Genomic DNA, 27754 nt, shown 5'->3' with positions numbered 1-27754 from the left:
TTCTCATTTCCTCCGGGGTGGGGATGACACAAATTTTCCTTTCCTCCCATTTCCCTCAGGAGAGGGAAAGAAATCCCCACTGCCCCAGGCTCCTCAGGATCTGAGTGACCCCATAAATCCACCCGGTCCTCAAACTCTGTCCTTTACTTTTCAGGGCTCTGAGTGACCCCATAAAACCAGCCAGTCCTCAAATTCTGTCCCTACTTTTCAGAACTCTGAGTGGCCCCATAAAACAAGCCAGTCCTCAAACTTTGTCCCCCAGTTTTCAGGGCTCTGAGTGACCCCATAAATCTACCCAGTCCTCAAAGTCTGTCCTTCACTTTTCAGTGCTTCGAATGACCCCATAAAACCAGTCAGTCCTCAAACTCTGCCCCCCAATTTTCGGGGCTCTGAGTGACCCCATAAAACCAGTCAGTCCTCAAACTCTGCCCCCCAATTTTCGGGGCTCTGAGTGACCCCATAAAACCAGCCAGTCCTCAAACTCTGCCCCCCAATTTTTGGGGCTCTGAGTGACCCCATAAAACCCTCAGGGATCTGCCCGGGGCAGTGCTGGGCTGCAGCAGCTCCTCCTTCCTGCAGGCAAGGGAACGGGACACGAGTGACAGGGCAGAGGGGACATGAGAGGGAACACGAGTGACAGGACAGAAGTGACTGAACCCGTGTGAGGGGACATGAGTGACAGGACAGAGGGGAAACGAGGGAAGGAACATGAGTGACAGGACAGAAGTGACAGAACGCGAATGACAAGACATGAGTGACAGGGCACAAATGACAGGACACAAGTGGCAGGACAGAGGTGACAGAACCCGAGTGAGGGGACACGGGTGACAGGACAGAGATGACAGGACACGAGTGAGGGGACACGGGTGACAGGACACGAGTGAGGGGACACGGGTGACAGGACGCGAGTGAGGGGACACGGGTGACAGGACGCGACAGCCCCTGCAGTTCCCCTCCCGCTCGCTGGGGGCGCCCTAGAACCACAGCCGCCCGCTCCGCGCTCACAGCTTTGGGCCCTCGCGGCCGCCGTCCAGCCCGCGCCCCGCCCGCCGCCGCCATATTTTGGCCGCCGCCGCCAGCCCCGGAGCCGCCGCCGCAGCCGCCGCGATGGGTGAGGGCCCCGAGGGGCGGGCGCGGCCCGGGGAGCTCCGGGCACGGCCGAGGGGTTAGGGTGGAGCCGGAGAAGCCGCCCCGAGGTCGAGAAGCGCGCACAGCCCGTCAGCACCGCGCTGCCGCCGCCCTCGCCTCTCACCGGCGTCCCGGGCGCTGCCGGGGCTGAGGGCGGCGGGGCCGGCGCGGCCGCTGAGTCATCCCGGGGCCGCTCCGGGGGCCGGGGGCGTCTCTGGGGACTCCCGGTGAAGGCGGCCCGGGGGTTGTGGCCGCTTCGGGCAGCGCCTTTGGGGAGCTCCGGGGTGGGGCGGGAGCTGCGGGGGGAGCCGGGGTGGGATAGCCCGGGTTTGGGGTGGGGTACCCCGGGTTTGGGGTGCCGGGGTGGGGTACCCCGGGTTTGGGGTGGGGTACCCCGGGTTTGGGGTGCCAGGGTGGGATAGCCCGGGTTTGGGGTGGGGTACCCCGGGTTTGGGGTGCCAGGGTGAGATAGCCCGGGTTTGGGGTGGGGTACCCCGGGTTTGGGGTGCCAGGGTGGGATAGCCCCAGTTTGGGGGTGCCAGGGTGAGATACACCGGGTTTGGGGTGCCAGGGCCCTGGGTTTTGGGGGTGCCAGGGTGGAATACCCCGAGTTTGTGGTCGCCAGGGCTGCATTACCCAGGTTTGGAGGTACCAGGTAGGAACACCCCGAGTTTGGGGGTGCCAGGGTGAGATACCCCGAGTTTGGGGGTGCCAGGGTGAAACAGCCCGGGTTTGATGGTGCCAGGGCTACAGTGCCCAGGTTTTGGGGGTACCAGGTAGCAATACCCCGAGTTTGGGGGTGCCAGGGTGAGATACCCCGAGTTTGGGGATGCCAGGGCTGCATTACCCAGGTTTGGAGGTGCCAGTGTGAGTTACCCTGGATTTGGGGGTGTAAGGGTGAGATAACCCAGGTTTGGGTGTCAGGGCTGTAAGAGCCCAAGTTTGGGGGTGCCAGGGTGAAAAACCCCGGGTTTGGGGGTGCCAGGGTGAAATACCCAGGTTTTGGGGTGTCAGGGCTGCAGTGCCTGGATTTGGGGGTGTCAGGGCTGTAAGAGCCCAAGTTTGGGGGTGCCAGGGTGAAATACCCCGGGTTTGGGGGTGCCAGGGTGAGATACCCCAGGTTTTGGGGTGTCAGGCCTGCAGCCCCCCGGCTCTGGGATGTGAGAGCTGTAAGAGCCCGGTTTTGGGGTGTCACTTTGGGGTGTTTGGGGTCTCACCTGGCTCTCAGGTCCCTGCTCCATTTAAATTCTTCCCCCAATGCTGGATTTCAGTTCTGAGCTCCCCCAGAGCTCGGGGTTCAGGGCAGCACCCCACAAACCTCTCCTGGGTTCTGGGTGATGGGGTTTTTATTAAAACCCCATGCTGAGCCCTCAGTGCCACCCTGGTGTCCCTGTGCCACCCTGGGTGACACCACACCAATGGCATCTGCTGCAGACAGGTCTCTGTCCCCTCGAATAAATCCCAGCTCTGTGTTTCCTCTTCAAAAAATGTTTTAATTCCAGCAGCTTTTAGTTTTGGTTTGCTTGATGTGGGAGGGCCCAGCTCAGGGAGGAAAGGTTGATTTTATTTTATTTATTTATATATTTTTTGAGGATCTTCTGAAAATAAAGATTAAAATGTTTCCGTTTTCCACCTGCAATGTTGTCTTTTAACCAGAGCTGCTTCAGAAGATTAATGGCTTTGAAGTGACAAATTTAGGTTGGATTTTGGGAAGAAATTCTTCATTTTGAGGGGCTGGGATGGATTTCCCAGAAAAGCTGTGGCTGGAATTATCCCAGGCCAGGCCTGGGACAGTGGAAAATGTCCTTGCCCATGGCAGGGGTGGCACTGGAGGAGTTTTTATCTCCTTCCAAACCAGGGAACCTTCAAAAATGCTCTGTAATAATTTAAAAATGATCATTAAAAATCATCTTACTTGTCCAGGAACTTTTCTGCCCCCTCCAAACCCTCCTGTGGTGCTGCAGGAGAAATCAGTGACCAGCTCTGTGTGTGGCTGCTGCCCTGGACAGCTTGGAAAAATTCATTTATGGCGTCAGATGTAAAACCTGGAGTGGCAGCTCTGAGGAGAAAAATGTCCTGAGGCCTGCTGGGAATGTCTGGAAATTCTTGGGGCAGTTTGGTGTGGAGCTGAGAATTTTAGTTTGGTGTGGAGCTGAGAATTTTAGTTTTATGTTGAGCTGAGAATTTTAGTTTTCTGTGGAGCTGAGAATTTTAGTTTTATGTTTTATGTGGAGCTGAGAATTTTAGTTTTATGTGGAGCTGAGAATTTTAGTTTTATGTGGAGCTGAGAATTTTAGTTTTATGTTTTCTGTGGAGCTGAGAATTTTAGTTTTGTGTGGAGCTGAGAACTTTGTGCACAGGAGCTTCCCACCCCATAAGAATTGAATCTCCCCTTGTTTAAATTATCCTCATGTAACTTTATTATTTTTAAACAAGCTAAGGCTGGGGTTTTTTTTCATTATTTCAAGTTAATGATACTTTTGGAAATTATCATCAGTTCATTCAGTTTGCCATGCAAATGACCCCTTTAAATGCCATTTTTAGTGCTGTTTAACCCATGGAGCAGTGGAGTTAATGCTCAATTCTCAATAAAACCCCATGGCTGATGAATTTCCCAGAGAATTGGCTGCTTTGCTTTGTTTGTTTAGTTCAGCACAGCAAACGTGAACTTTGGCAAGGGGGAGAGTTTGATCATTGAAATCCTGCAAGAGTGAAAGTCCTGATTCCTTCAGGCTTTCAGTCCTGCTGAGCTCCAGGTAAATCTGCATAGCAAATCACACAGAACTGCTTGGTTCTGAGGGAAAGCACATGTTGGGAAGGATGGATTTACTGGAATTTCATTTTCCCCTGGATTTACTGGAATTTCATTTTCCTCTGTAATTATCTCTGCTTGCTTTTAATCTGGAACTCTCCTGGCTTGAGTTTGAGTGGATTCAGTTGAAGTTTTTCCCTTTTTTAGGGGCTGTTCTCAGCTCACACTTGTGCCTGATCAGTCAGTTTTGGAGGGAAATCTGAATGGATAAACCAACTAGAAAAGAACTTACAACCCTCAAATTTTGGGATGAAAAAAATCCAGTTAGGAGTGGGAAACTGAGAACTGGACTGAGGAGTTGCTGGGTTAGCAGGGAAGGGACATTCCAAAAAGATTCCTAATCTTGTTTTAACCCTGGGACACAAACCAGCTTGAAGAGAACTTAAAACCCTCAAATTTTGGGATGAAAATATCAAATCAGGAGTAGATTAGAGAACTGGACTGAGGAGTTGCTGGGTTCTGGAGCAGGGATATTCCAAAAGGATTCCTAATCTTGTTTTAACCCTGGGACACAAAGCAGCTTGGAGAGAACTTAAAACCCTCAAGAAAACATAAATCGGGGATAGGAAGCTTTGAGAACTGAACTGAGGAGTTGCTGGATTCCTTTTCCAGCAAGGCAGAGACATTCCAAAAAGATTCCTGAGATCATTTAAAATGATCCTGCTTGTCAGGATCTCACCAGGATCCTTATAATAATATATTACATGTATATATATTATAATATATCTTAATAATCTTGTTTTAACCCTGGGACATCAACCAGCTTGAGGAGAACTTATAAACCCTTAAATATTGGGATGAAATGATAAATCAGGAGTAGAAAGCTTTGAGAACTGGACTGAGGAGTGCTGAGTTCTTTTTCCAACAGGTCAGGGACATTCCAAAAGGATTTCTGATCTTGTTTTAACCCTGGGACACGAACCAGCTTGAGGAGAACTTCAAACCCTCAAAATTTGGGATGAAAAGATAAATCAGGAGTAGGAAACTTTGAGAACTGGACTGAGCAGTGCTGGATTCTGGGGCAGGGATATTTGAAAAGGATTCCTAATTTTGTTTTAACCCTGGGACACGAAGCAGCTTGAGGAGAGCTTAAAGCCCCCAAATTTTGGGATGGACTGAGGAGTTGCTGGATTCCCCAGCAGATCAGGGACATTCCAAAAGATTCCTAATTTTGTTTTAACCCTGAGCGATGAACCAGCTTGAAGAGAACTTAAAACCCTCAAAATTTGGGATGAAAAGATAAATCAAGAGTGGGAAACTTTGAGAACTGAACTGAGGAGTGCTGGATTCTGGGACAGGGATATTTGAAAAGAATTCCTAATCTTGTTTTAACCCTGAGCAACGAACCAGCTTGAAGAGGACTTAAAACCCTCAAGAAAAGATAAATCAGGAGTTGGAAGCTTTGAGAACTGGACTGAGGAGTGCTGGGTTTTTTATCCAGCAGAGTAGGGACATTCCAAAAAGAATCCTAATTTTGTTTTAACCCTGGGACACAAAGCAGCTTGAAGAGAACCTAAAGCCCTCAAGAAATGATAAATCAGGAGTAGGAAACTTTGAGAACTGGACTGAGGAGTGCTGAGTTCTTTTTCCAACAGGTCAGGGACATTCCAAAAGGATTTCTGATCTTGTTTTAACCCTGGGACACGAACCAGCTTGAGGAGAGCTTAAAGCCCGCAGTTTTTGGGATGGAGTGAGCAGTGCTGGATCCCCCAGCAGATCAGGGACATTCCAGAAGATTCCTGATTTTGTTTTAACCCTGAGCGATGAACCAGCTTGAAGAGGACTTCAAACCCTCAAAATTTGGGATGAAAAGATAAATCAGGAGTGGGAAACTTTGAGAACTGGACTGAGGAGTGCTGGGTTTTTTATCCAGCAGAGTAGGGATGTTCCAAAAAGAATCCTAATTTTGTTTTAACCCTGGGACACGAAGCAGCTTGAGGAGAGCTTAAAGCCCGCAGTTTTTGGGATGGACTGAGCAGTGCTGGATCCCCCAGCAGATCAGGGACATTCCAGAAGATTCCTGATTTTGTTGTAGCCCTGGCACAGAGCAGCGAGCTCTGCCTGCCCTGAGCTTCCCCCAGAGAACTTTCTGTCCCTTCCCTGTGAGCGCTGCACATTCCAGGCCGATAGCACATCCCCGCTGCCAGGGGTTATTTAACAGCATTTTTATTTTTGTGTGGCTGTTCTCCTGTTTAGTTTCGTTTGTTGTGTCTTCTGAGCAAACAGAGTGAATTTTTCCTTTTAATTTTTTTTCCTATTAATTCCCTGCAAAAGTCTTGGTGACCCTAAAAAAAGTGATTTTGACTGATTTCCGCTCGAGCTGTTCTTTCACACATTATTTTTATGGAGTTATTCATTTGATTTGTATTTAAGCAGTCCAGATGATTTAGTCTTCTTTTTCTAGGGTTTCAGTTCATTTAATAAATTGATTTTTCTTTCTAGAAGAGTCCTCTGGAGATGTTGATGATGGGAGGATCCTGTGGGATTTCAGGGATTGGAGATAAATGAGGAATGAGGTGAAACTCATTTATTTCAGTTCATCCATTTATTTTACTGCAATTTGTCTACGAGTTTAAATAGTTTAAAATTTATTTTAAAATTTAAAATCAAGTTTAAACTTTTAAAGATTATATTATTTTAATTAAATAAATTAAATAAGTAACTTTTAGACTTTATTTTAAAGTTTAAAATAAGTTAAAATACATTTAAAATCAATTTTTCTAGGAATTTAAATAGTTTAAAATAAAGTTTAATATAAATTTTAAAGTTTATTTTATTTTAATAAAATAAAGTACTTAAATCAATTTTCTTTTATTTTACTTTATTTTGAAGTTTAAAATAAGTTTGAAATAAATTTGTCTAGGAGTTTAAAATAAAATTTAAGCTTTATTTTATTTTAATTAAATAAATAAAATAAATTTTCTTTTATTTTTACTTTATTTTAAAGTTTAAAATAAGTTTAAAATTAATTTGTCTAGGAGTTTAAATAGTTTAAAATAAAGTTGAAAATAAAATTTAACGTTTAAAATTTTCAAGTTTATTTTAATAAAATAAATCTTACGTTATTTTAAAGTTTAAAGTAAAGTTTAAAGTAAGTTTAACTAGGAGTTGAAATAGTTTAAAATAAAGTTTCAAATAAAGTTTAAAGTTTAAAATTTTCAAGTTTATTTTATTTTAATAAAATAAATAAATAAATTGTGTTTTATTCTAAAGTTTAAAATAAGTTTGAAATAAATTGGTCTAGGAGTTTAAATAAAGTTTCAGATAAATTTTAAAGTAAGTTTAAAATTTTAAAAAAATATATTATTATAATAAAATAAATACATTTTGTTTTACGTTAAAATAAAGTTTAAATTTTAAAGTAAGTTTAAAATAAATTTGTCTAGGAATTTAAATAGTTTAAAATAAAGTTTCAAATCAATTTTAAAGTTTAAATTTTTAAATTTCATTTTATTAAATATATAAATGAAATACATTTTATTTTACTTTATTTTAAAGTTTAAAATAAATTTATGTAGGAATTTAAATTATAAATCACCAACTTTATCCCATCCCAAGGGAAGATTTGAGTGAAAGGTCCTTTGGAGGTCCCTGAGATCTGGGGATGTCCCCATGTCCCAGTGGGCAGATTGGTGCTGCTGGAGCTCCTCAGGTGGATTTATTTCCACATTTATTAAATAAATGATTATTTATTAGTGCCAGCCCTGCTGTGGGCTCAGAGCCACCTCGGGAAGGTCCCTGTGGGGCATTCCTGGAATGTCCCCTGGGAAGGGACATTGGGCTCCAGAAGGGCCAGGTCAGGTCTGGCACTGCCTTGGCCCTGACTCAGCTCCCAGCGCTTCACAGGGAAGGAAATGTTGAAATCAAATTTTTCTTGTCTTGAAATAAAAAAAATTCCCCACCCAGGAGCATCCAGAAGCTGTTGGGAGTAACAATTCTGGAATTGTTACTGAAAATACCAGTTTCCTGCTGCAGCTTGTGCTGCATTTACAGGGATTTGATTTGAGTGCTCTGCTGAGCGTTCCAAGTTGAAATTTCACTTCATTTTTTCTTTATCTTAAGTGGGAAATACCTTCTCATCCTCCAGTTTGTGTGGCATCTTGGAATTGTAATTCTTTGGCAGCTGGAGGAATTTTGGAATTTTTTACCCTCAATGAAGACAAAATCCTGTGGTGACTCAGCTGCCAGGGCTTCACAGTGAAGAAAACATAAAAAGCAAATTTTTCTTGTCTTGAAAAAAAAAATTCCCCCCTCAGGAGTATCCAGAAGCTGTTGGAGTAACAATTCTGGAATTCCGGTTTCCTGCTGTTCTTTGTGCTGCATTTACAGGGCTTTGATTTGAGTGCCCTCCTGAGCCTTCCAAGTTAAAATTTCACCTCGTTTTTCGTTTTTTTTAAAGTGGGAAATACCTTCTCATCCTCCAGTTTGTGTGGCAGCTTGGAGTTGTAATTCTTTGACAGCTGGGGGAATATTTTACCCTCAGTGAAGACAAAATCCTGTGGTGACTCAGCTGCCAGCGCTTCACAGTGAAGGAAATGTTGAAATCAAATTTTTCTTGCCTTGAAAAAAAAATAAATTCCCAACCCAGGAGCATCCAGAAGCTGTTGGGAGTAACAATTCTGGAATTCCAGTTTCCTGCTGGAGCTTGTGCTGCATTTACAGTGATTTGATTTGAGTGCTCTGCTGAGCCTTGCAAGTTAAAATTTCACCTCATATTTCCTTTTTTTTAAGTGGGAAATACCTTCTCATCCTCCAGTTTGTGTGGCAGCTTGGAGTTGTAATTCTTTGGCAGCTGGAGGAATTTTTTCCCCTCAGTGAAGACAAAATCCTACAGTGACTCAGCTCCCAGGGCTTCATAGTGAAGGAAGATTTGCTTTCAAGGTTTTCTTGTCTTGAAATAAAAAAAATTCCCCCCTCAGGAGCATCCAGAAGCTGTTGGAGTAACAATTCTGGAATTGTTACTGAAAATACCAGTTTCCTGCTGGAGCTGGTGCTGCATTTACAGGGGTTTGATTTGAGTGCCCTCCTGAGCCTTCAAAATCAAATTTTCTCCTCGTTTGCCTTGTTTTTAAGTGGGAAATACCTTCTCATCCTCCAGTTTGTGTGGCAGCTTGGAATTGTAATTCTTTGGCAGCTGGAGGAATTTTTTTCCCTCAGTGAAGACAAAATCCTGCAGTGACTCAGCTCCCAGGGCTTCACAGTGAAGGAAATGTTGAAATCAAACTTTTCTTGTCTTGAAAAAAAATAAATTCCCAACCCAGGAGCATCCAGAAGCTGTTGGAGTAACAATTCTGGAATTCCAGTTGCCTGCTGGAGCTTGTGCTGCATTTACAGTGATTTGATTTGAGTGCTCTGCTGAGCCTTGCAAGTTAAAATTTCACCTCATATTTCCTTTTTTTTAAAGTGGGAAATACCTTCTCATCCTCCAGTTTGTGTGGCAGCTTGGAGTTGTAATTCTTTGGCAGCTGGAGGAATTTTTTCCCCTCAGTGAAGACAAAATCCTGCAGTGACTCAGCTCCCAGGGCTTCACAGTGAAGGAAATGTTGAAATCAAATTTTTCTTGCCTTGAAAAAAAATAAATTCCCAACCCAGGAGCATCCAGAAGCTGTTGGAGTAACAATTCTGGAATTCCAGTTTCCTGCTGTTCTTTGTGCTACATTTACAGAGATTTGATTTGAGTGCTCTCCTGAGCCACCAAAATCAAATTTTCTCCTCGTTTTCCTTTCTTTTAAGTGGGAAATACCTTCTCATCCTCCAATTTATGAGTGGAGCAGCTTGGGCTTGTAATTCTTTGACAGCTGGAGTGATTTTGGAATTTTTTACCCTCAGTGAAGACAAAATCCTGTGGTGATTCAGCTCCCAGGGCTTCCTGCTGGAGCTGGTGCTGCATTTACAGGGATTTGATTTAAATGCCCTGCTGAACTATCAAAGTCAAAATTTTACCTCATTTTTCCTTTATTTTAAGTGAGAAATACCTTCTCATCTTCCAATTTATGAGTGGGGCAGCTTGGACTTGTAATTCTTTGACAGCTGGAGGAATTTGAGGACAGTCCTACAGTGACTCAGCTCCCTTCAGCAGTGAAGAAAACATTGAAAGTGAATTTTTCTTGTCTTGAAAAAAAAAATTTAAAAAGAGGCAGGCTTGGATTGTGACGAGCAGCCCTAAGGGTTTTGGGGTTTCCCTGCAGGATGAGGGTTATGGGACAAAAAAAAAACCTTAAAGGATGAGGTGCTGAGTGTTCCTGAGCTGGGTTTGGAGGCAGCTGAGCTCTCATGTGTCCCTTGGCTATTTATGGCACTCCTGGGGATCCTGGGCTTCCTCACTTCTCTTCCTCCTCTTCCTCAAAACCACCTTTTAATTGGAGGCTTTGCTTTCCTAAAGGGGGATTAAAATTCTTAATTTGTTTGGAGAACTCAGCTGTCAGCTCTTCCTCTTCCCTGTGGCTGCATGAAATACAAACAAAAACATAACAATGGGGTGGAAATACGAATAAAAACATAACAGTGCTGCTTAAATACATTTCTAAATGAAAGTTGGCACCTGGCTATTGTATGGTCAGCTATAAACTCCTAAAGTCTGTAAATTTCTCTCTTTTTTGGTGTGTTTTTAGCTGGTTTTGGGAAATCAAAGAACTGAAAGTGTTTTGTTTCCTCTCCTGTTAAAATATTTTTTTTTTTCCCAGTTGTTTTCTCTCTTCTTAGTAATGAAAAGCTGGATATTTGTATTTAGGTGTTTTTTTCTTGTGTTGGCTGTGGACTTTTGGGTCTGACACTTGTGCAGTTGATCTTGGAAGGGCTCCAGAGTGGCTGGAGGTTGTTGATAAGTGAGACTGAAACTTTCTGTGAGCCACAGGGCTCAGGGTGCCTCAGGCTTGAAATGAGGAGGAGATAAAACTGCAAACTTCCTCCTTGCAGCTGGGAAAAAAACCCAAAAATATTGCTTTTCAAATGAGTTCTGAAGGAGTAACTCGGTTCAGGGCTTGTTGAGCCTCTGAGGTTTATCCTGAGAAAGGCAAAAATGTGGAAAAATTGTGAGAAATGGGAGAGTTTGGGGAATTCCTGCCAGGCTGGGGCAGTCAGGGGTTGCCGTCCTCAGTTACAGCTTGGCCCTGGCTGCCTTCAGCTGTGCCAGAAATTGGAGTTTCCCTTCCCTGGCTGGGAGGAAGAAAAAACAAACTTGGAGGGAAATTCTGTAGGAATCAGGTTGGAATTGCTGCATTTGTCAGAATGCAATTTGGAATCTGCATTTGTCAGAAATGGGTCAGGTCCTGAACACCTGGTGGGACACAGGGGCTGTCCCTCACTGTAGCTCTGCTCTGGGGTTGTTATAAACTCCTTCATGTTATATATTCCTTAATTTTGCTCTCTGGGAATAAATATCTGTGGAAAATGCTGTGCTGCTAGCAGGGAAATAGGAATTTCTCTGAAAACCAAGGAGTAAATAAAGGTATTCCATCGGTTTATCCCATGGGAAGGACACAGAGAGGCGGTGCAGGAGCCCTGAGGCAGAATTGCAGAATTGCTCCTGTTTTCACAGAAAACTATCGAATGAAGAGCTACAAGAACAAAGCCCTGAACCCCGAGGAGATGCGCAGGAGGAGGGAGGAGGAGGGGATTCAGCTGAGAAAGCAGAAACGGGAGCAGCAGGTAAATCACCCCCTCAGCAGCCTGGGTCAGCCCTAACTGCTGCAATCTTCAGCATCCTGTCCATAAAAGTTTTTGTGGAGTAATTTTTTCTGTTCTGAGATCTTACAGTAGGTAACTCACCCACCTGAGCAGGCTGGGTGAGCCCTAACTGCTGGAACCTGCAAGTTTCTGTGCATTAAACTTTATTTGCAGTCTTTATGTTTTCTTTTTTGACTGAGATCTTGCAGGTAACTCACCCCCCCCTCAGCGAACTGGGTCAGCTTTAACTGCTGGAACCTGCAAGGATCTGTGCATTAAACTTTGTTTGCAGACTTTATTTTTCCTGTTCTGACTGAGATCTTTCAGGTTACTCACCTGGAAAGGCTGGGTCAGCCTTAACTGTTGCAATTTTCAAGGATCTGTGCATTAAAGTTTGTTTGCAATCTTTATTTTATTGTGTTCTGAGATCTTGCAGCAGGTAACTCACCTGGAGACGCTGTGTCAGTCTTAACACAGCAATTTTCAAGGATCTGTGCATTAAACTTCATTTCCAGTCATTTTTTTCTGTTCTAACCGAGATCTTGATTTTTTCTCTTTTTTTTTTTTTCCTCTGGGCCCAGTTCACATAGAAAGCTTCCCAAGCATTTTGTTCTTGGGCTATTCGAGTTGTTTTTTGTTTGGTTTGGGGTTTTTTGGTTTTGTTTTTGGGTTTTTTTTCCACAGATCTTTGATTTTAAACGTGGTGGTGGGTTTATTTTAGCTATAATTAGTAAATGGGATTATTTCCTGGAAAAGCAGGAAGAGCAAGTGCAAGTATGGACTTAACCCTGGGTGCATTTCTTTTTTGGCAGCACGAGGTGATTCCCAAGTGATATCTCTGGAACTAAATATTTCCTTTATTAGCACCTATCCAAGCTACTTTTTTGCCCATTTTTCCTGATTTTGGTCAAGTTCTGCACTTGCCTTCCCTGGTGGCTCAGTGATTTGGATATTTTCATATCTGAGAGCAAGAATTACCATTTAGTTTGTGTGCCAGACCAGCCCTGGGAGTGCAGAGCTGCTATTAATGACCCCTTTTTATTCAGGTTACCTCAGTCCAGGAGGAATCTTGGTTGAGGAACAAGAAAATCGAGTTGTGGAGCCTGTTCATGGTTATTTTCTAATAACAACCCCTGTGTTCTGCTCCCCACCAGCTCTTCAAAAGAAGGAATGTGGAGCTGATCAATGAGGATGACTCCATGTTTGACACTCTCCTGGTGGATTCCTATGTCACTTCCACAACGTGTGGGGTAAGATGCCTTCAAACAGATTTAATTAATTAAATTAAATTTAATTTCATGTTTTGGGGCTCTGCAGAGAATTCCACACAAGCTGTGGCTGCCTCATCCCTGGAATTATCCCAGATTTGATGGGGTTGGAGCACCCTGGGGTAGTGGAAGGTGTCCCTGCCCTTGGAACGGAATTATTTTTAAGCTTCTTCCACCCCAAACCATCCTGGGATTCTGTGCTTGCATGGAACTGCCAAAATCCAGTGGTTTTATTCCCTTATTTTCAAGAATGTTTGTGTAAATTGGTGCTGGCAGCTGGAACAGCCATAAACCCTTGGCTAAAATGCGAAGAGGAGATTTCTTCCTGAGGGGGGAAATTCATTCCTGAGGGGGGAAATTCATTCCTGAGGGGGGAAATTCATTCCTGAGGGGGGAAATTCATTCCTGAGGGGGTAAATTCATTCCTGAGGGGCAAAATTCATTCCTGAAGGGAAAATTCATTCCTGAAGGGAAAATTCATTCCTGAAGGATGCAGAGGGACACCAATGGATCCATGAGCCCAGCAAAGCTCAGACCATGCCAGGAAATCCTCATTCCATTACCCACTTTGGTTTATCAAGGGTTATTTCCAGCTGCAAAATTCTCAAAATCCTCCTCCAGTGTTCTTTTATTCCATTTTATCCCCTCTTTCCCTTTTATCCCATTCCCCCCAGCATTGCAAATGTGAACTGGGGGATTTCTGCTGTGCTGGCATCCCCAGGTTTGAATCTTTGGATTTCTGTTTAAGCCCAAATTGTAGGATGTGATGTCTGGAATAATCCCAGTGTGAAATGAAACAATTTCTGTTTCCTCTGCCTCTTTCCAGGAGGGATTGATCACAGGAGAGATGGTGGAGATGCTTTTCTCAGATGACCCTGACCTCCAGTTAGCAACCACTCAGAAATTCAGGAAATTACTTTCCAAAGGTAAAAATAATTCATTCCTACCCAAGATCCAACAGAGCCTTTTACAGGGATTTGTGCACAAAACTTTGCAGGTTGGGAGAAAAAATGTCCATAATTGAGAAATATGATAATATTTTGTATTACTGATGATTGCCAGTTGTGATTTGTACAGAAAATAATTCTGCCAAGCTGCCCTGATGAGTTCAGCCCAATTTGAGATAATTAAATTAACATTTCAGGTTTGTTAATCCCCTGTTCACTCCCTGACACTGCCTTGTTGTTTCAGAGCCAAATCCTCCAATAGATGAGGTGATAAACACTCAGGGAGTGGTGGAGAGGTTCGTGGAATTCCTGAAAAGAAGTGAAAATTGCACATTACAGGTAAAGGAAATTCTGTTATCAATTCTTCAGGGTGTGGAGCTGTTTATCCTGTGAACCCACAGGTGCTGTGAGGGGAAGCTGATATTTTGAACCCCAAAAATGTGATCTATGGGAGAAGACAAAACTGTAATGCTGTAATGCTCAGGCAAAATAAATAAATTGTAAATTGCTCTGAATTAAATTATTGGAAAAATAATTTAATTCTGACCAAAAAAAAAATTAATTCTGGCAAGAAAATAATTTAATTCTGGCAAAAGAATTAATTTAATTCTGGCAAGAATCACCTAATTCAGCTGATTTTATTATCTATTTTTCTGAATCACGCTTATTTTATTCTTTTATTTTTCTGAATCAGGCTGCTTTTATTTATTTTGCTGAATCAGGCTGGTTTTATTCCTTTATTTTTCTGAATCAGGCTGATTCTATTCCTTTATTTTTCTGAATCAGGCTGCTTTTATTCCTTTATTTTTCTTAATCACACTGATTTTATTCCTTTATTTTTCTTAATCAGGCTGGTTTCATTCCTTTCTTTTTCTGGATCAAGCTGATTTTATTCCCTTTTTCCCTCCTTCCAGTTTGAGGCTGCATGGGCTCTGACAAACATTGCCTCAGGCACCTCCCAACAAACGAAAATCGTCATCGAGGCTGGGGCAGTTCCCATCTTCATAGAGCTCCTAAACTCTGACTTTGAGGATGTTCAGGAGCAGGTAAGATCCCTCCTCACTCTGGGATTTTGAGAACCACAAATTCAAAATGCACTGTTTAAATGGAGTGATCCCAGCTGCCTGGAGATGCAGGAAAATTGCTTTTTCAGCGCACTGCCTGTGTGTCCCTGTCAGAAATTGGGTGCTGAAGCTGTTGGTGTTTCCTTCCAGGCTGTCTGGGCGTTGGGGAACATTGCTGGAGACAGCTCTGTGTGCAGAGATTATGTCCTGAACTGTGCCATTCTCCCTCCCTTGTTAATGTGAGTAGCCATGAGCAGTTCTGTACCAGGGAGCAGGGTTGGAGCTGGGCCATGGATAGGGGATCAAACCTGCTTCAGAAGGGTGGGATTGTGTGGAGAACATTCCTCAAAGATTCCCTGGCAGTGCTGGCATCTCTGGAAATCAAACCTGGTTCAGAGGAGTGGGATTTTGTGGATCACATTCCCTGCAGAGTCCCTGGGAATCAAGACTCTGGTTTTAGGTGAAATTCTGTGGCTAACATTCTTTAGAGATTCCCTGGTAATCAAACCTCAGATTCTGAGTGTGATTCTGTGGATAGCATTCCTGACAGAGTCCCTGGCACTGTGGGATCCCTGAGAATCAAATCTGGTTTAGAGGAGTGGGATTCTGTGCATAATATTCCTGACAGAGTTCCAGGGAATCAATCCTCTGCTTCAGAGGAGTGGGATTTTGTTGATAACATTCCTGACAGAATCCCTGGCACTGTGGGATCTCTGGGAATCAAATCTCTGGTTCTGAGTGAGATTCTGTGGATAACATTCCTTAGAGATTCCCTGGTAATCAAACCTCAGATTCTGGGTGTGATTCTGTGGATAGCATTCCTTACAGAGTCCCTGTCACTCTGGGCTCCCTGGGAATCAAACCTCGGCCTCAGAGGAGTGGGATTGTGTGGAGAACATTCCTTACAGATTCCCTGGCACTGTGGGATCCTTCAGAATCAAATCTGGTTTAGAGGAGTGGGATTCTGTGGATAATATTCCTGGACAGAGTCCCAGGGAATCAATCCTCTTCCTCAGAGGAGTGGGATTTTGTGGAGAACATTCCCTACAGATTTCCTGGCAATGCTGGGATCTTTGGAAATCAAACCTGGTTCAGAGGAGTGGGATTTTGTGGAGAACATTCCTGACAAGAATCCCTGGGAATCAAACCTCTGGTGTTCTGAGTGGGATTTTGTGGATAACATCCCTGACAGATTCCATGGGAATCAAACCTCTGGTTCTGAGTGGGATTTTGTGGATAACATCCCTGACAGATTCCATGGGAATCAAACCTCTGGTTCTGAGTGGGATTCTGTGGATGAAACTCCTTCATGCTGGAGTCACAGGTGGCCCTCAGCTCCTGCTCTCTGCTTGGCTGTGGGTTTTTGGGATTGGAGCAGGATCAGGTCTCTCACACCACCTCCCTCACAGTAATGATAATGTAATTGTGTCAGGCCTGGGCTCTTGTTCTCTGACAAGAATTAATCTTCATCCCACCCTGGAAAAGTGAGGTTTTGTCGCAATATCTGATTTTGCTGCTTGGTGTCAGCCTGACTCCTCACCCCACTGAGCTCAGACTGAGCAGTTTGTGTCACTTGATTTGTGGTGATGACTGGGAATGTTCTCCTGGGCTGAACTGGAGCTAAATATTTTAGTTTTAATTCTTTTGCTTCCCTCTATTCCACATCAAGGCAAATAATCCCTGCTAATTCTGTGTTCAGGCTCCTCACCACGTCCACCAGGCTGACAATGACACGAAATGCTGTGTGGGCCTTGTCAAACCTGTGCAGAGGGAAGAGTCCTCCTCCTGAATTTGAGAAGGTGAGAAGAAATGCTCTGATGGCAGCCAGGAGATGGGGAAAGACCCAACTGGGAGCTTTGGCTGGGTTATTTTGGGCTGTGGAACAGGATGAGGTTTTTCCTGCTGAGGTTTTTCCTGCATATTTCATTTTTCCCAACCTTTCTTCTGCATCCCTCAAATAAGGGACAGGCCCAGGCTTCCCTAGAAAATTTCTCTAAATAATTTCCATATGAACTCTGGAATTTTGAGACTTCAATTACAACCAACAACTATTCTGAGACCTGGAAATGCTAAAAACCAGAATTCCTGTGAGAATTCCTGTCCAGGGAACCTAACTAAAGGTCCTGCTGCCTTTTCAGGTATCTCATCCTCCTTTGGCAACACAAAAATATTTTTAAGAAGTGAAAACATGCTAATTTAAGTGAAATCTCACATATCAAAGCTGGGAAGCCTTTGGTGAGGGCTGAAATCTGAATTGAGTGTAAATATAAACCCACTTATAAATGATTGTGGTGAACACTGAGAGGCAGAAATGGAGCAGAACTCTTTAATAGGAGCTCCTAAAGCTCACTGTAACTTTTCAATGTAATCTAAGTGTAGCAACCAAGCTGAGGTGGCTTCAGTGAGGGATGAAATCTGAATTGAGTGTAAATATAAAGCCATTTTATATTTACATATAATTGAGATTGAAATAATTGAGATGAACTTTGAGAGTCAAACGGAGCAGAACTATTTAATAGCAACTCCCACTGTAACTCCTCAGTGTAAATTAAGTGTAGCAACCAAGCTGAGGTGGCTTTGGAGCTGTGCAAGAAGGGCTCTGTGGCCATGCAGGGCTTGCCCTGAGCAGTGAGCAGGAGCAGGTATCTCATTCTCCTTTGGCAACACAAAAGTATTTTTAAAAAGTGAAAACATGATTTAAATGAAACCTCACATATCAAAGCTGAGAAGCCTGTGGTGAGCAGTGAAATCTGAACAATTATAAATAATTGAGGTGAACATTGAGAGGCAGAAGGAGCTCCCAAAGCTCAGTGTTACTCCTCAGTGTAAATTAGGTGTAGCAACGAAGCCGAGGAGCCTTTGGAGCTGGGCAGGAAGGGATCTGTGGCCATGCAGGAGCAGGTATCACATCCTCCTTTGGCAACACAAAAATGTTTTTTAAAAAGTGAAAACATGATTTAAATGAAACCTCACATATCAAAGCTGAGAGGCCTTTGGTGAGGGGTGAAATCTGAACAATTATAAATAACTGAGGTGAACATAGAGTCAGAAATGGAGCAGAAGGAGCTCCCAAAGCTCAGTGTTACTCCTCAGTGTAATTTAAGTGCAGCAACCAAGCCGAGGTGCCTGTGGAGCTGTGCAAGAAGGGCTCTGTGGCCATGCAGGGCTTGCCCTGAGCAGTGAGCAGGAGCAGGTATCACATCCTCCTTTGCCAACACAAAAGTATTTTTGAAAAGTGAAAACATGATTTAAGTGAGACCTCATATCAAAGCTGAGAAGCCTGTGGTGAGCAGTGAAATGTGAACAATTATAAATAATTGAGGTGAACATTGAGAGGCAGAAGGAGCTCCCAAAGCTCAGTGTTACTCCTCAGTGTAATTTAAGTGCAGCAACCAAGCTGAGGTGCCTTTGGAGCTGGGCAGGAAGGGATCTGTGGCCATGCAGGAGCAGGTATCACATCCTCCTTTGGCAACACAAAAATGTTTTTTAAAAAGTGAAAACATGATTTAAATGAAACCTCTCACAAAGCTGAGAGGCCTTTGGTGAGGGGTGAAATCTGAACAATTATAAATAATTGAGGTGAACATTGAGAGGCAGAAGGAGCTCCCAAAGCTCAGTGTTACTCCTCAGTGTAAATTAGGTGTAGCAACGAAGCTGAGGAGCCTTTGGAGCTGGGCAGGAAGGGATCTGTGGCCATGCAGGAGCAGGTATCACATCCTCCTTTGGCAACACAAAAATGTTTTTTAAAAAGTGAAAACATGATTTAAATGAAACCTCACATATCAAAGCTGAGAGGCCTTTGGTGAGCAGTGAAATGTGAACAATTATAAATAATTGAGGTGAACATTGAGAGGCAGAAGGAGCTCCCAAAGCTCAGTGTTACTCCTCAGTGTAATTTAAGTGCAGCAACCAAGCCGAGGAGCCTTTGGAGCTGTGCAGGGAGGGATCTGTGGCCATGCAGGGCTTGCCCTGAGCAGTGAGCAGGAGCAGGTATCACATCCTCCTTTGCCAACACAAAAGTATTTTTGAAAAGTGAAAACATGATTTAAGTGAGACCTCATATCAAAGCTGAGAAGCCTGTGGTGAGCAGTGAAATGTGAACAATTATAAATAATTGAGGTGAACATTGAGAGGCAGAAGGAGCTCCCAAAGCTCAGTGTTACTCCTCAGTGTAATTTAAGTGCAGCAACCAAGCCGAGGTGCCTTTGGAGCTGGGCAGGAAGGGATCTGTGGCCATGCAGGAGCAGGTATCACATCCTCCTTTGGCAACACAAAAATGTTTTTTAAAAAGTGAAAACATGATTTAAATGAAACCTCTCACAAAGCTGAGAGGCCTTTGGTGAGGGGTGAAATCTGAACAATTATAAATAATTGAGGTGAACATTGAGAGGCAGAAGGAGCTCCCAAAGCTCAGTGTTACTCCTCAGTGTAATTTAAGTGCAGCAACCAAGCCGAGGTGCCTTTGGAGCTGTGCAGGAAGGGATCTGTGGCCATGCAGGGCTTGCCCTGAGCAGTGAGCAGGAGCAGGGGGTATTGTCCTGCAGCTGTGGAGCTCCTGGCCTGCTGACTAACCCTGGGTGGTGGCTGTTGTTGCAGGTGTCCCCCTGCCTGCCAGTGTTGTCCCGATTGTTGTTCAACAGTGACTCTGACCTGCTGGCCGACGCCTGCTGGGCTCTGTCCTACCTGTCTGATGGTCCCAACGAGAAGATCCAGGCTGTGGTGGACTCTGGGGTCTGCAGGAGGCTGGTGGAGCTCTTAATGTGAGTGACAATCCATCTAAATCCCATCAAACACGGGATCCAGGCACCTGAGCTGGCCCACGAGGGTCTGGAGCAGGTTCACAGCTGGGATTTGCTGGTTTGGCTTCCTCAGCTGAAGATTTTCCACTATGAAAAGATACCTGTGTTGGTCTCAGCATCTGCCCCAAAAATTACAAATTCACTGTTAAAACAAACATTATGTCTACAAATTCATTGATAAAGCAAACATATCCCTATAAATTTCTGACTTGACTTCCTGAGCTGAAGATTTTCTAGTTCTGCTCTACACTATGAAAAGATATCTGTGTTGGTCTCAACATCTGCCCCAAAAATTACAAATCATTGATAAAACACATATTATCCCTATAAATTTCTGAAATTCAACCAATTTTTGAGTGTGGGCCAACTGCACAGACAACTGGGAAGAACATTTTCCTTTCCCAGATTTCCTCAATGATTGCAGAGTGTTGTGTGCTCTCAAACTTCAAATGGAAGCCTGTCACTGAGTGACAATCCATCTAAATCCATCTGAATCCCACCAAACCTCCCCTGCTCACAGGATCCAGGCACCTGAGCTGGCCCAGGAGGGTCTGGAGCAGGTTCACAGCTGGGATTTGCTGGTTTGGCTTCCTGAGCTGAAGATTTTCTAGTTCTGCTCTGCTCCATGAAAAGATATCTGTGTTGGTCTCAGCATCTGCCCCAACAACTACAAATCATTGATAAAACAAATATTATCCCTATAAATTTCTGAAATTCAGCCAATTTTTGAGTGTGGGCCAACTGCACAGACAAGTGAGAAGAGCTTTCTCCTTGCCCAGATTTCCTTAAAGATTGCAGAGTGTTTTGTGCTTTGAAATTTCAAATGGAAGCCTGGTTATGAGGGAAATCAAAAACAGTGGCTACGAGAAATCAGCTTGGCTTTGTTTCTCCAGAATCTCTGTGGAAAAGGAGAGGGGTGGAATTTGAATTGAGTGTAAATATAAAGCCAACTTAGAAATAATTAAGATTAACTTTGAGAGTCAAATGGAGCAGAACTCTTTAATAGGAGCAGGATCCAAAGGATCAAACAATATCCAGGTGCTGCAGCTTTGTTTTCAGTGGCTTTATGCTGTGTTCTGTGTGCCAGGGGATGGAATCCTAAGGAAATCCTGCAGATGGGATCTTGGGGAGGGAACATGGTGAATATCCCAGTGATCTGATGGAGCTGGGTTTGTCTCTGCACACTTTTCCTGCAGGCACAACGATTACAAAATGGTTTTGTTTTCAGTGGCTTTATGCTCAGCTCACCCTGTGTTTTGTGTGGCAGGGGATAAAATCCTAAGGAAATCACACAGATGGGATCGTGGGGAGGGATCATGGTGAATATCCCAGTGGTCTGATGGAGCTGGGTTTGTCTCTGCACACTTTTCCTGCAGGCACAACGATTACAAAGTGGCCTCTCCAGCTCTGAGAGCAGTTGGCAACATCGTGACAGGGGATGACATCCAGACCCAGGTGAGAGGAGAGGAATTAATAATTAATTCCCTGCAGGGAGTGCAGTGCCTGCCACTGCTGATCTCACCTGTGCTTGCTTTTCCCCCCAAAGGTCATTCTAAACTGCTCAGCCCTGCCTTGCCTCCTCCATTTATTGAGCAGTCCCAAGGAATCCATCAGGAAAGAGGCGTGCTGGACCATATCCAACATCACAGCAGGGAACAGAGCACAAATCCAGGTACAGTCTTCTCCAGCCTGCATGCAGTGATCCCACATTCCAGGCTCAGCATTAAGGATTTGCAGCTTTTCCCTTTTTCTGACCCTTAGAGGCCGGATTGGTTCACTTCTCTTACTCTGCAGCCAAATGAGCTAAAAAATGGGAATAAAATTGGGAATGGCAGCAGCACATGGACTGAACCCCAGAGGCTGGATCATTGGAATTAGAGGAGATCCAGCTCCTAATTGTCCATCTTCAATCCCTTGGAAGAGCTGGAGCTCCTTGAGGTTTAATTACTGAGCAGAGATTTCAGAATTCCCCCAGTGTTGCTGCAATTCCAGGGTGCTGGTTATGGAATATCTGCTTTTAATAGGATTTGGCTGAGGAATAAACCACAGCAATCCCTTCAGCTTGGGAAGTTCTTCACATGGGGACATGGAAATGAAGGTTTCTGTCAGGAAGCCTTTTGGGATAATAAAATTGGGAATGACAGCAGCACATGGGCTGAACCCCACAGGCTGGATCATTGGAATTAGAGGAGATCCAGCCCCTGTTTGTCCATCTTCAATCCCTTGGAAGAGCTGGAGCTCCTTGAGTTTTAATTGTCCTTTTCCTGACCTCCACAAGCAGAGCTTTGAGCATTGCTGCAATTTCAGAATTTGTCTGCTGTGGTTATAGAATATGTGCTTCTAATAGGATTTGGCTGAGGAATAAACCCTTCAGCTTGGGAATTTCTTCACGTGGGGCTATGGAAATGCAGGTTTCTTTCAGGAAGCCTTTTGGGAAGTGCTGCCAATGCCAAGGCCTGTCCTGCCCTCTCTTGCCAGGCAGTGATTGATGCCAACATTTTCCCGGTGCTGATCGAGATCCTGCAGAAGGCGGAATTCCGGACCAGGAAAGAGGCGGCCTGGGCCATCACCAACGCCACCTCAGGAGGGACCCCCGAGCAGATCAGGTACTCCTGAGCCCCTCCTCACCTCCTGGGAGCAGGGCAGGTACTCCTGAGCCCCTCCTCACCTCCTGGGAGCAGATCAGGTACTCCTGAGCCCCTCCTCACTGCCTGGGAGCAGATCAGGTACTCCTGAGCCCCTCCTCACCTCCTGGGAGCAGGGGAGGTACTCCTGAGCCCCTCCTCACCTCCTGGGAGCAGATCAGGTACTCCTGAGCCTCTCCTCACCTCCTGGGAGCAGATCAGGTACTCCTGAGCCTCTCCTCACCTCCTGGGAGCAGATCAGGTACTCCTGAGCCTCTCCTCACTGCCTGGGAGCAGATCAGGTACTCCTGAGCCCCTCCTCACCTCCTGGGAGCAGATCAGGTACTCCTGAGCCTCTCCTCACCTCCTGGGAGCAGGGGAGGTACTCCTGAGCCCCTCCTCACCTCCTGGGAGCAGGGGAGGTACTCCTGAGCCCCTCCTCACCTCCTGGGAGCAGATCAGGTACTCCTGAGCCTCTCCTCACCTCCTGGGAGCAGATCAGGTACTCCTGAGCCCCTCCTCACTGCCTGGGAGCAGGGGAGGTACTCCTGAACACCTCCTGGGAGCAGGGCAGGTACTCCTGAGCCCCTCCTCACCTCCTGGGAGCAGATCAGGTACTCCTGAGCCCCTCCTCACTGCCTGGGAGCAGATCAGGTACTCCTGAGCCCCTCCTCACTGCCTGGGAGCAGATCAGGTACTCCTGAGCCTCTCCTCACTGCCTGGGAGCAGATCAGGTACTCCTGAGCCCCTCCTCACCTCCTGGGAGCAGATCAGGTACTCCTGAGCCCCTCCTCACCTCCTGGGAGCAGATCAGGTACTCCTGAGCCTCTCCTCACTGCCTGGGAGCAGATCAGGTACTCCTGAGCCCCTCCTCACTGCCTGGGAGCAGATCAGGTACTCCTGAGCCTCTCCTCACTGCCTGGGAGCAGATCAGGTACTCCTGAGCCTCTCCTCACTGCCTGGGAGCAGGGGAGGTACTCCTGAGCCTCTCCTCACCTCCTGGGAGCTTTGCCTGCAGGGGAATTGCCAGGCAAAGCAGGGATTTGGAGGGAATCCAGAGAGTAATTGAGCCAGGCAGAGCTGGGTTGTAATTTGTGATTTCCTTCTGGATGAGGATAATTTAATCCCAAATTTTCTCCATCCCTCTTTGGGTAGTTGAGGCTAAATATCTAAATTTAGTGACAGGTTAAATTCCAGTGTGGGCCTAATTTGAGCAGCACCCAGATTTCAGAAGGGGTAGTTGAGTAGTTTAGGTAGTTGAAGCTAAATGTCCAAATTTAATGACAGGTTAAGGTCAAGTGTGGACTTGACTTAATTTGAGCAGCACCTGGATTTCAGAAGGGGTAGTTGAGGCTAAATATCTAGATTTAAAGACAAGTTAAATTCCAGTGTGGGCTTAATTTGAGCAGCACCTGGATTTCACATGTGGCAGTTGGATAGTTGAGGATTTGGGTAGTTGAGGCTAAATGTCCAAATTTAATGACAGGTTAAATTCCAGTGTGGATTTGACTTAATTTAAGCAGCACCTGGATTTCAGAAGGGGTAGTTGAGGCTAAATGACCAAATTTAATGGCAGATAAAATTCCAATGTAGGCTTAATTTGAGCAGCACCCAGATTTCAGAAGTGGCACTTGGGCAGTTGAGGATTTGGGTAGTTGAGGCTAAATGTCCAAATTTAATGACAGGTTAAATAAATTCCAGTGTGGACTTAATTTGAGCAGCACCTGGATTTCAGAAGGGGTAGTTGAGGCTAAATGTCTAAATTTATTGACAGATTAAATTCCAGTGTGGATTTGACTTAATTTAAGCAGCACCTGGATTTCAGAAGGGGTAGTTGAGGCTAAATGTCCAAATTTAATGACAGGTTAAATTCCAGTGTGGATTTGACTTAATTTAAGCAGCACCTGGATTTCAGAAGGGGTAGTTGTGGCTAAATGTCCAAATTTAGTGACAGGTTAGATTCCAGTGTGGGCTTAATTTGAGCAGCACCTGGATTTCAAGTGGCTCCTTTCCTTAGAAAAAAAAATAAATCTGAAAATAGGGTTGCATGCAATGCAAATAAACGGATCAAAATGAACCTTTAAGGTAAATTTCTGGATTTTAGTTGGACTCATCTCCTGTGCTTTCCCATGGAGCAAAGGTGATTCTCCTGGGCAGGCAGTGATGCTGGTGCTGCTCTCCCCCTGCAGGTACCTGGTGAATTTGGGTTGTATCAAGCCCCTGTGTGACCTGCTGACTGTCATGGACTCCAAGATTGTTCTGGTGGCACTCAACGGGCTGGAGAACATCCTGAGGCTGGGAGAGCAGGAGGCCAACCAGAGTGGGACTGGGATCAACCCCTACTGCAGCCTCATTGAGGAGGCCTATGGTAGGTGGGGTTTTGGGTGATTTTCTGCTCTCTCCAAGGGTTTATTGTATTCCAAAATAGCCAATATTTGTCCCAAAATCTTTTCAAACTCATGTAGTGGGTGAGGAGAAAATACCTGGAAGTAAAAACTCTGGCCTGGAGTCCAAGCTGAAATCTGTGGCTTGCACCAGGTGGGAATATGAGCCAGAAAAGAGCTGAGCTAAGTAAAAGTGACAGCACTGGGTCTAAAATTGCTCTGACTGTACCCAGATTTACACTTTCAATCCAGGGAGACTTCTCCCTGGAGTGACTTAATTTGGTGCTGATGGATTTATTTTTTTTTTTTGTTCCTCCTCAATGCTTTGAGGAGGAACAAGTTCCTATTTTGGTCTGGAGCTCCCTGGGAGCTGGCAGTGGCTGCTGTGCCCTCTCATTGCTCTGAGTGTCCTGGTTCTGCCTGCAAGGACAATTCCTGGAGTCCCTCAGGGTGCAGTGTGTGTGTGCTGGGATGTTTGGTGTTCTCCCTGCAAGGACAATTCCTGCAATCCCTCAGGGTGCAGTGTGTGTGTGCTTGGATGTTTTCTGTGCTCACTGCAAGGACAATTCCTGCAATCCCTCAGGGTGCAGTGTGTGTGTGCTGGGATGTTTTCTGTGCTCACTGCAAGGACAATTCCTGCAATCCCTCAGGGTGCAGTGTGTGTGTGCTGGGATGTTTGGTGTTCTCCCTGCAAGGACAATTCCTGCAATCCCTCAGGGTGCAGTGTGAGTGTGCTGGGATGTTTTCTGTGCTCACTGCAAGGACAATTCCTGCAATCCCTCAGGGTGCAGTGTGTGTGTGCTGGGATGTTTTCTGTGCTCACTGCAAGGACAATTCCTGCAATCCCTCAGGGTGCAGTGTGTGTGTGCTGGGATGTTTTCTGTGCTCACTGCAAGGACAATCCCTCAGGGGGGCTCGGAGGTCCTGGGATGTTGCCAGAAGTGTCTGGTGGCTGGACTTTGATCCTGCACAGGAGACAACACCTGTATGAGGACGGGAGGGTTTCACTGGGTAAATGGTGAAGGGATAAGTTAATTAGAGAGTGAAACACAGGGTTTAGGATTTCTGTACAGGGGGGTCTAGAGAAGTAAGATGGAGGAATTTGGGCGTGTCCTGTCCTTCTTCTTCTTGGCCTCCATCTTCTGTGGTGGTGGCACTTTGGGATTGGTTCTTGCTAAAAGTGCACTGGTTAATAAGGGTGAAAGGTATTGGGGAAAAATGATAAATATTGTATACGTAGTTTTGAGTATAAAGATAAGTGACTGCCCCGGGGGCTCTCAGTGTGCTCATGGCTGACATGCTGTGCTCTGTCGGGCTGAGAGAAAATCTTTTAGATAAAAAACTAATAAACACTGAAGACTGAGAAAACACCTGAAGCCTCTCCTCGTCCTTTGGAGCGCGAGCTGCCCAAGGCCATCCCGAGCCTTTCCAGGCCATAAAACAGCCGAGACAGCCACAGAACGCTAACAAGAGGACAGACAGCGAATTTCTTTCTCTCATCCCATTCCATTTTCTCCTCCCCAGGTCTGGATAAGATGGAGTTCCTGCAGAGCCACGAGAACCAGGAGATTTACCAGAAAGCCTTTGACCTGATCGAGCACTACTTTGGGGTGGAGGAGGACGCGGCCGTGGCGCCCCAGGTGGACGAGAACCAGCAGCAATACATCTTCCAGCAGGCTGAGGCTCCCATGGAAGGGTTCCAGCTATAATCCTGGGGGAAAAAACTCAAACAACCCCCCAAAAAACCCACCACAAACTCTCTGGAAGGTTTGGGAGAGCAGCTGCTGGTCCTGCCTGGGAAGGTTGGACACACACTGCACCTGTGTAGGAAAACTCTGCAAAAAGCCAAGAGCTCCTGGAGAGAAGGGGAATTTCTGCTCCTGGTTCCTTTGGGTGCTGCTCACCTTGGCTTTGGAGGCAGGAAGGACACTGAGGTGACACGTGGCACCTCTTGGTGGCTTCTTCTTTGTGGTGGTGTCTCCCCAGTGCAGATTTGACCTCGTTGGGTGAGGACACAGAGAGGAGGGAGCTGTTCTGGCCACAGTAATTCTGCAAAACCTGGCTTGATCTATTTAAATTTCCTTTTTTATTTTTTTCCTTTTTTTTTCTTTTTTTTTTTTTTTTTTTTTTTTTTTTTTTTTTTTTTTTTTTTTTTTTTTTTTTTTTTGCACATGTTACTCTTTATTATAGACTCTTTAAATATGCCAAGAGCAACAATTTAGCCCTGGCCTTCCTCCTTCAGGTGGACAGTCCTGGTGAAGCCAGGGCCAGTTCCCTGATGAAAAATACTGAAAATGGACAGAAAAAAATGAGAAGTTCTCTCACTGCTGGGAAGTTTGGGGTTTTTTTCTGCTGCTTCCCTTTGTCTAGATTTTTTTGTTTGATTTTTTTTTTCTTTTTTTTTGAAGAACTGCTAGTGGTATTTCCAAGGATTAAAAACAAAAACAAAAAAAAAAAAAAGCAACAAGAGCCCAAAGATGGGAACTGGGGTGGATTTTTTTGGAGCAGGAAGCACAGCTGCTGTTGCACAGGTTTGGTTTGCATTGTACTGACTGAAATGCTGAAACCCACCTTCATCTTTACTTGAAATACTTTATTTGCCATGAGAAACATGGGCTGAATTTTGGGGTTTCCCTGCCTTGGGGTGGTTTGGGGTGGAGGAAAATCCCAGTGCTGATGGGAGCTCCAGCAGCACCAGGTTTTCAGGTTTACCTCCTGCTCACACTCAGCTAAATGCACATTTCCCTTCCAAAACCAACAAATTTCTGTATTTTTTATATTCTAGATAGGGAGATATTTGTCTAATTGGGCCACAGAGAGAATTCTGTATGAAATTGCTGTGATTGCTGTAGATGAGCACTGTGAGGCAGGCACACCTGCAAACCCCCGGGGCTCGGCGCTGCCCCCGCCGCTGCTCCCGGTGCTCACGGAGCTCCCCGAGCCCTCACGGCGCTTTTTGGGTCACTTTGCCACGATTTCGGTCAAAGCCCCGCTTCTGGGGTGTCCCTTGTTGTGGAACGAATAAATGCACCTGTGCAGGTGTCCGGCTGGGCTGTGCTGTAC

The 27754-nt window shown here is 45.2% G+C and overlaps 1 protein-coding gene across 2 annotated transcripts; it reads left to right on the top strand.

Annotated features, from left to right (window-relative positions):
• The first annotated feature begins 1080 nt into the window (after nt 1-1080).
• KPNA6 (karyopherin subunit alpha 6) lies at nt 1081-26749 on the top strand. Of its 2 annotated transcripts, none has more exons than XM_058819949.1 (14): nt 1081-1111; nt 11478-11587; nt 12760-12855; nt 13700-13799; nt 14065-14159; nt 14735-14866; nt 15035-15123; nt 16584-16683; nt 19481-19644; nt 21060-21138; nt 21230-21355; nt 22162-22289; nt 24497-24675; nt 26216-26749. In XM_058819949.1, exons 1-14 carry the CDS (start codon nt 1108-1110, stop codon nt 26398-26400), a joined length of 1587 nt encoding a protein of 528 aa, XP_058675932.1. In that variant the 5' UTR covers nt 1081-1107; the 3' UTR covers nt 26401-26749. The 2 variants fall into 2 exon arrangements, with proteins under 2 accessions (XP_058675932.1, XP_058675933.1); XM_058819950.1 differs by lacking the exon at nt 1081-1111 and adding an exon at nt 10869-11143.
• Nucleotides 26750-27754: the final 1005 nt, after the last annotated feature.

The sequence above is a fragment of the Ammospiza caudacuta genome, chromosome 25 (assembly GCF_027887145.1).
Source record: "Ammospiza caudacuta isolate bAmmCau1 chromosome 25, bAmmCau1.pri, whole genome shotgun sequence".
Taxonomy (NCBI): Eukaryota; Metazoa; Chordata; class Aves; order Passeriformes; family Passerellidae; genus Ammospiza; species Ammospiza caudacuta.
Note: the sequence above shows the minus strand (reverse complement) of the source record. Positions and strands in the feature narration are given on the sequence as shown.

Coding starts and splice junctions, on each gene's coding strand:
- KPNA6 (XM_058819949.1), top strand. Junction 14,867..15,034: donor TTGAGGATGTTCAGGAGCAG/GTAAGATCCCTC, acceptor GTTTCCTTCCAG/GCTGTCTGGGCGTTGGGGAA. Junction 21,139..21,229: donor GGGATGACATCCAGACCCAG/GTGAGAGGAGAG, acceptor TTCCCCCCAAAG/GTCATTCTAAACTGCTCAGC.